Source organism: Coenobita brevimanus, chromosome 57, assembly GCF_032717465.1.
Source record: "Coenobita brevimanus isolate Jiangsu-jjx chromosome 57, ASM3271746v2, whole genome shotgun sequence".
Taxonomy (NCBI): domain Eukaryota; kingdom Metazoa; phylum Arthropoda; class Malacostraca; order Decapoda; family Coenobitidae; genus Coenobita; species Coenobita brevimanus.
In genome coordinates, this window is record NC_137010.1 from 900,237 (window position 1) to 909,110 (window position 8,874).

General features: G+C 41.7%; 1 protein-coding gene across 1 annotated transcript; it reads left to right on the forward strand.

Moving 5' to 3' along the window:
- The first annotated feature begins 265 nt into the window (after positions 1–265).
- LOC145402173 (putative methylthioribulose-1-phosphate dehydratase) lies at positions 266–8,517 on the forward strand. Its single transcript, XM_080274290.1, has 8 exons — positions 266–455; positions 1,179–1,325; positions 4,340–4,511; positions 4,813–4,973; positions 5,382–5,488; positions 5,993–6,103; positions 6,659–6,750; positions 7,722–8,517. Exons 1-8 carry the CDS (start codon positions 266–268, stop codon positions 7,840–7,842), a joined length of 1,101 nt encoding a protein of 366 aa, XP_080130416.1. The 3' UTR covers positions 7,843–8,517.
- The last annotated feature ends 357 nt before the right edge of the window (positions 8,518–8,874 follow it).

Genomic DNA, 8,874 nt, shown 5'->3' on the forward strand with positions numbered 1-8,874 from the left:
CAGGAAGGGTACTAACCCTCCGCCAACCCGCTTGTTATCACTTAGGAAGCATGTGTTGGTTGGTTATGAGATTACCACCCAGTGTTGTCAATGATTTCCTGGTTTACAGGAAATCATTTGGCTTGCCACTCAGTATAGAGCTACCCTAAAACAGAGTACAGTACCGCTACACTAAGTGGGTGGATGATGAGCCCCCGCAGCTGCCACTCACCAAGTTGTATTTGAACTGTTACGTGCCTTCATTACAGATCAGAAGGTGTGAACAATGTCGGACAGTGACAGCCTGAGGGAGTTGCATGATGAAGACCTGGCTGAGGATGATGACAAAGCGAAGAAGGAGGAAAATGACGACGATGATGATGAGGCAGAACCCCGTGCCAAGCGTCGCCGTCGGGGCCGCCCCAGGAAGTACAGCAATGACAATGACGACACAAAGACAGACATCCCTGAGACAGGTACTACACAGTAATATTGTAAAGGGTAGGTTTAATGATGGACTTCGCAGGATTTTTTTATTATGCAAAATGAAGCAAAACAAAAACAATAAAATATTATATGGTATCAGTTCACCAAGACACTTGTACATTCCTCCCGTTTATATGCCTAAACTTATAAAATAACAAGAAACCTTGGAAAAGAACCCAAAGGTAGAAAAAATCTTGAGAAACACAGTGGATTCTAGAGAAGCATAAGAAATTGTATACTGTATTTAATTTTGAGATTGTCTGAAGGCGTTTTCTTTAAATTTATTTGTCTCTAACCAGATGCCTTAATCTCTTGAGGGGTGGACACAGATTAAGTGCCTCCATTTTGAAGTGTCCTCCTCTGTCAAGCTGCTCTCTTTCAAGCTTAACCCACTCTCATATACCTCCCTGCCCCATCCCTCTATCTTATCTTTGTTCTCCCGGGTTCTGCTCCTCAACTTAGTGATTGCCTGCCTTTAGTGATAGTATAAGAGGCAAGGGACTCATTGCTGATAATAGGGTGCCTTATCTCAGTTTACCAGTAACAAGTTGGTCATAGCTATATATTCTCCAATACAGTCCAGTACATTAATGTTTGGAGTGTTGACTGCCATACCTCTCCAGTGAGAATATTCCTACATCCCTCCATCTCATTCTTGGTGTCTCCCTCCACCTCCTCCATAACTGACTTTAAAATGGATACCACGACTACAGACTCCACACCGCATGTCAGCAAACGTAAGAGCCGGAGAAATCTACGTTCTGCGAGAGAAAATTCTGGCAGTGATGACGAGGATCCCAACCAAACCCAAACACAGAAGAATAAACCTGGCCGCAAAAAAGGGGAGACGCTACAGAGTGGTGAGTCCCTTGGCACCTTAGTAATACAGGTGTTGAGTTTAGCTATGAAATGGGGAAAAAAATGGGGGGGGGCCATTGGGGGACATATGCTGTACTCTTGTTTTTATTTTTATTATTTATGATCAATATTATCATTATTATCATTATTACAGTATTATTATTAGGCACCAGAATTATGGTGGTGGCCAGAATTAGGATGCAAGTGAGATGGAGGAATAGAAGAAGGGAAAGACGAGAGGAAGGAGTAGTTGCAAGGAGAGTGGAAAGGTTACAAGAGGATGAGAAAAAGGCAGAGTTTAAGAGAGAAGTGGAGGAACGATTGGGCAAATATGAATTGGAGCAGATGGGAGACGTGGAAGGTGTGTGTAAGATATTTACAGAAGAAATATGTGCAGCATGTGATGTGGTGTGTGGAAGGAAGAGAAGGCGGAGGGGGGTACAAGGAACAGCGTGGTGGACTGAAGAGGTGAAACAGGCTGTGGCACAAAAGAAGAAAGCATACAATGAATGGGTGAGAAATAGGGGCGTGGAAGAAGTTGAGAGGCGGAAGAGAGAGTTATATGTGGAAAGGAAGAGAGAGGTGAAAAGATTAGTAAGAGAGAGTAAGAAGAGAGTGGATGAGGAATTTGGAAGGAATTTGAGTGTAAAGTGGAGGGACTGTAAGAAAATGTTCTGGAGAGAAGTGAAAAGAGTAAGACAGGGTGGAAGTGAAGTTAGCAGGGGAGTGAAAGATAAAAATGGTAGATTACTAGTGGAGAAGGGAGAAAAAGTGAGCAGATGGAGAGAACACTTTAAGGAATTGTTGAACGTAGAGGATGGAAGTAATGCAAGTATAAGTGGCTGGGGAATGGCTGGGAGAGGGAGGGAGGTGAGAAGACAGGAAGAAATCAGTAGGATAGAAGTTGTGGAAGCAATGAAGAAAGTTAAATCGGGGAAAGCCCCAGGAATTGATGGAGTGTGTGGTGAAATGCTGAAGCATGGGGGAGAGATAGTAGTAGAATGGATGTGGAAGATGTGCAGATTGGCCTGGGAGGAAGGTAGAGTCCCGGAGGATTGGAAGTCAGGTATAATTATTCCCTTGTACAAAGGAAAAGGGGAAAAAGAAGATTGTGGTAATCATAGGGGCATTTGTCTTCTTAGTATAATAGGAAAAGTGTATGGTAGGATACTTATAGACAGAGTTAGAGAAAGAACAGAGAAATTAGTTGGAGAAGAACAGGGAGGCTTTAGGAAGGGAAGAGGTTGTGTAGATCAGATATTCATTCTTAGATCTTTAGTGGAAAAGTTTCTAGAGAAGGGAAAGAAGTTGTATGCGGCTTTCATGGATTTGGAGAAAGCATATGACAGGGTGGATAGACAAGGATTGTGGAAAGTGTTAAGAATATATGGAGTAGATGGGAAGTTGTTGAATGCTGTGAAGAGTATGTACGATGGTGCGAAGGCTGCAGTGCGTGTGGATGATGAACTAAGTGAATTTTTCTCTTTGAAAGTTGGTTTGAAACAAGGATGTGTCATGTCTCCATGGTTGTTCAATCTGTACATGGATGGGGTAATAAAAGAGGTACAAGGTAGGGTAGTGGATGTTGGAGTGGCCCTGGTGAGAGAGGATAGTGTTTGGAAACTCCCTGTACTGTTGTTTGCAGATGATACTGTGTTGTTGAGTGAAGACGAAGGGGAGCTGCAAGGCTTGGTGGATGAGTTTGAGAGAGTGTGTAAGAAACGGAACCTAAAGGTGAATGTAGGGAAGAGTAAAGTGATGGTCTTTGAGAGAGGTGAAGTTAGTGAATGTACAGCAAGGTTAGATGGTGAGGAATTGGAAAATGTGAGTACGTTTAAGTATTTGGGTAGTGTGATGAGTAAGGATGGAGGTTTGGAGTGTGAAGTGCTTGAAAGGGTACAGCAGGGAAGAAAGGTTGCTGGTTCCTTGAAAGCAGTGATAAGAAACAGGGAAGTGAGCATGGAAGTGAAAAAGTTACTACATGACAGTATTGTGATACCAACTCTAACGTACGGAAGTGAAGCTTGGACATTGTTGGAAGGACACAAGTCAAGAGTGAGAGCAGTGGAAATGAGTTATTTAAGAGGAGCCTGTGGAGTCACGTGGAGAGACAGGCTGACGAATGAGGATATAAAGGAGCGTTGTGGTGTGGATGTGGATGTGATAGGAAGCGTTATGAGGAACACACTGAGGTGGTTTGGCCATGTGGAGAGGATGGAGGGCGAAAGACTGACGAAGAGAGTGTATGTGAGTGAGGTGGAGGGGGGAAGAGGGAGGGGGAGGCCGAGGATGAGATGGAGAGATGGGGTGGAGAGGTATATGAGAGAGGGGGGTGTGAGTTGGGAGCAGGGCAGTGAAATGGCGGGGGACAGGGCGACTTGGAGGCGATTTGTTTGTGGCCACCCCAAACGGGATTGAGGCGTCTGGCAATAGATAGATAGATAGTTTAATATTGTTACGTTATTACTGTATTATGGTATTACTATTGTTATTTTTATTATTATTATTATTATTATTACAGGTATTTTATATGTTTAGTGGTGTTCCATTGTTTTTTTCCAATATTGTTTTTATGCAGCATATTGTGCGGTACACAAGAATCCCAACTTTCAAGTTATTCCTCATTGAACAGTGAGATTTCATTGCTCAAACCTGCACCATTAAGATATTTAGCATTAACCAGGATGTAAGATCAGAATGATAAAAATATCTAAATTGAATGTAAGTGATTGTAGGCACGTGTGATTGTAAGTTGTCTTCATTATTATTATTTTTTTTCCCCCAATCAAGTTATCAGTAAGTCACAAGAAAAAGGGCATGTTAAAGTTTCATTGTTGCCTTTGAAGTTATTTGCCAGTTCCCCTAATTTACACAAGCCATTGTACTGGTATGTATAAAGTTGGGATATTTTAGAACTCATTCTGTGCTTATAATGAGGACTTACTTTGCCATATAAGTCTCATCCATCACCCACATCCATGCTGAGTAACTGCTGCCTTCTCCCACCCTCCAATAGGCAAGTGGTTGGCGCGTAAACCCCTGGGCCGCCCACGCCTGTCACATTTCAATCGGTGGGGTCAGCGTGGGAACCAGGGTGGGCCACGGGAGCTGATCTGCGAGCTGGGACGAGAGTTTTATCGACTGGGTTGGGTCAGCGGCACCGGTGGAGGCATCAGTGTTAGGGACGGGTCAGTGACGGGGGCAGGATGGTGTTTGGGTTCGGGGATCAGCAACATCTGTGCCAGGGAGGGGTTAGGGATTGGGGATGGGGATGTTTTTGTGGGCTTAAGAGGCCTCCCAACACCCTTAATAAGAAGGGGATTATAAAACACAGGACAGTAGGCAAAAGGAATGTTAAAAAAAAAAAAGATAATATAATGATGACAAAGGTACTGTTTTAGCAAGACATTATCACCCACAGGCTTAGTAGCTGTGAAGTTTAAAAAAAGGCAGCATAACAGTATTTTAATAAGACATTATGACACGCAGGGAGAACATCTACGTGGCCCCATCTGGCGTACAAAAGGAGCGGCTTCAGCCTGACGACATCTTCATCATCAACGAGGCCGGGGAAGACCTTGCTACCCCTGACCCCTCACGCAAGCTGGTCAAGTCACAGTGCACGCCGCTGTTCCTGTTGGCTTATATCAGTATGTTACCTGACTTCTGCGGTTGTGCTGTCATAATTGTCATCAGCATTGTCTTCTTAATCAGTCATTATTATCAGCATCACTCTTGCCAATAGCAGCACCACTCATATGAATATATATACTGTATCATCTCCGGTTTGACTGCAATTGTAATTACGTATCTTCATTTTCATTTTCCTCATCATCACCTAAACCATTTAACTGTGGTGGTTTTCTCTGTGCTGCATAGAATTATCTAACATTAGTGGGAGTAGAACACAGAGAGTGTCAGATGCAGTTTTGTGCCACACATTCTCATCTTTCTTCAGATTTTGTTGAAGCACATAATGCTTACAGTAAAAGACTTGTAGGTATTAATGAAGTCCTATAAAGTATTCATAGCTGACCCACTGTGCTTACTGGTGTCAGTGCGGGGTGCCGGTGCGGTGATACACTCCCACTCCAAGAACGCGGTGCTGGCCACACTGGCGTACACGGGGGACACGTTCAAAGTTACACACCTCGAGATGATTAAGGTATACACTTGTTTCTTGTTTGTGTGTGCTGTTGTACTTGTTGTCTTATTTCTTTGAGATTGTTATTATTATTACTAAAGATACATGTTGCATCCTTCATGTTTTTCTGTGTTGATTTACCTGCTGTGGTACTTCTTTATGATTGTTATTACTGTTACCAAACCAAACCAAACCCAGACTTTATCATCATCATCATCATCATAATCATCCTGACCTCCTTTCCCACTCTAGGGCAGGGTTAGGAGTAGCAACGTCCAGACAGCCCAAGTTTGCCCAGTCCAGTGGGCCATGCTTCCATTCATTCATCATTCAAGCCCCCGGAATCCTGGCTCTATCAGTTATGCCCAGATAGACTACCACACCAAACCAAGCTAAGCCAGACCTAACCCAACCCAAACTTAACCACACCAAACCATACCATAGCATATTAAATCTATCCAAACCATCCTAAGCCTAACCTTATTCAAGCCTCTGTGTTAGCTTACTCAGCCCCCCTCTCTACAGGGCATCCGTCACGCATCAGAGGAGCGTTCGATGCGGTACGATGAGGAGCTGATTGTGCCCATCATTGAGAACACACCCTTTGAGGCAGACCTGGCTGACAGTATGGCACAGGTGAGAGAGAGAGAGAGAGAATGAATCATCATCAGGCTTCATGAGTAACTGCAGCACTCTAGTGATATACGTTAGTTCATATTTAACTTCACTTACGTCAGATACTTTTCTTTTTTGTAGCTTGGTAAAGACTTTTTGACCTGGCAGGGATAAATGTAGCCTCTGTTAACCCTTTCAGACACAGCTGTAAGCTTCTGGGTGATGTGTTCCATACACAAAGCTTATCTAAGCGGCATATGGGCATCTTTTTTTCATCAGACTTCATATTTCCAGGATTTATAATGCAAGCCACATAAAATGCAACTTCAGAATGTACTTTTTTTTTGTTGAGCATCATGTTCAAATGCCTGAGGGATTTTGTTTGACATAATTCACATCGCAACTATACTGTATTCAGTTTTGGGAGGTAATTTTGCAATGTTCTGCACAAATGGTTTAACTGCTTTGCTGCTGGGGAGCTCTCCTAAGCTGAAAAAAAATTAACAAGTAGTGAGAATATTCTGTGGATATATGTCGCTTGGTTGAAGAGGTTAATTGAATCCTTGTGTTGTGCAGGCGCTGGAGTTGTACCCTGAGGTGAATGCTGTGTTGGTGCGACGCCACGGTGTGTACGTCTGGGGCGACACCTGGCAGAAGGCAAAGACTATGTGAGTGTCCCGCCCAGTTCACTACATGTCTATACTGTACTGTGCTTCATTTACCTTAACCTGGTGGACATTTTTTTTTTTTTTTTTTTTATTTATTTATTTTTTTGCTGCTGATTTCCCATAGCTCATTGGCCAAAAAATATGATATTACTGGTCTGCATCCTTCTTATAGCACTTCATTGTGACTAACACCATATGCCTGTGTCGGTGTAATGTCATAACTCAGTATTCAAGATGGAGAGAGAATTTTAGGCCAGGTTAAAGTGAATGCAATATACTTTTATGGTACCTCTGACATCATTGATCATCATAATCATCATCATCATCATCGTCATCATCATTATCATCCGGACATCCTTTCCCACCCTACGTCAGGGTGAGGAGTAACATTGATAAAGGATGGAAATGAATGGGTCAAGTACAGGCAGTCATTAGTATATTTAGAGATGTCTCTTAAAAAATTACAACTTTTACAATATGGCAGTATTATAAACCTGCGCTGTAGATAGACTTAATAGCATAAAAGAATGTCAGAAAAAGGTAATGTAATGAGGACTGACACTAAATACAGTATATACAAGTAAATGCATTCAGAGTTTTATGCTAAATGTGTTGTAGTGTATTGTATTGAACTAAGTACAGGTATGTTGAATATACTGAACCAGTTTGACAGTATTTTTCATTACTCCAGCATACTTGCATATGGCAGGCATGGTCATCTGATGGTAACTCCATCTCAAGCAGTGTCCGGTTCAGTCCCATATCTGCGAGGTCAAACTCTGTGACCTTGTCTCAATTTTTTGAAAATCTCTCTTGCACCTCTACCCTCAACATTCATACCTCACCCTTTGCACCCACTTGTCATCCTCCATCCTCTTCACGTGCCCATACCATCTCAGTCTCTTATACTGAATCAATGCACTGAATGCAAAGTATTTAATTAAATCTAACCTGGCATCACCCTTACTCAGGGCCGAGAGCTACGATTACCTGTTCGAGGTGGCAGTACAGATGACCAAGATGGGCCTGGACCCCACCAAGGCACCTCCCCCTGAACCCACCAGAGATGCTCAGCACATCAACGGCAACTGAACCTCCATGTGCTGCCTCTCTCCAGGTCGCACACACTGTTTTATCCTCTTATCATTTCTTATTTATGTTATTTTCTTCCTTGTGTCCATCGATCCTCTTTATGTCTTGCTTTCCTCCCCATTGTTTTCATAAGCTTTGATCTTTTATTTATATATATTTTTTTTGCATCAACTGACCCCCATATACTTCCTCTCTCTAGGTAGCAGACTCTATTTTATCCTTTTCCTATTTCATTTTTATGGCATTATCTTTCTTATGTCTATCAATCCTGTTTGTCTTGCTTTTTTTTTTTTTCTTATATTTATTTTTTTTCATTTTTTATTGTTTTGTAACTGAACCACCATGCACTGCCTCCCTCTAGGTCACACACTGTTTTATCCTTTTCTCAGTTCTCTTTTAGGGTATTTCTTCCTTGTTCCAGTGAACTCTGTCTTGCTTTCCGCCTCTTTGCGTTCTTAATCGGCGCACCCAGTTCATCTTCTGTATGTGTATTTTTTTCTCGCAACCTCATTTTTATTTCTTTTTTATGGTGTTTTGTCTTCGTGTACACAGATCCAGTTGTCTCGCTTTCCTCTGGCTTTCTTCCCTTTTGTATTCTAAAGCAGTGAACTTTTTTCCAATTTAATCTTTGGAATCTATGACGCCCATTTTACATTACAGAAGTTTATTCTTAGCACTACCAAATGATTTTCTTCAACATGTGGATGGTTTCTAGTACTGAAGGTGTTTGTTAAAGCTATATCAGATCCATGCAGTCGTCATGAGACAACACAATGGAAATTAGAAAGTGGGTTAATGGGAAGGTGCAGTTATTGTGTGTGTGTTTGTATTTGTTTTTTCTTTTATAAGTACAGTATTATTGGAACCTTCAGCTGAATGAATGTTAGTTTTTCTGTATATACTTTTAAATCAGAATTGGTAACAGACATAAAGGATTATTTAATTTATATTTATAACCATCAAAATATTGTCAATTTTTATGTGTGCATTTTTACTTATTATTATTATTACTATTATTATTATTATCATTAT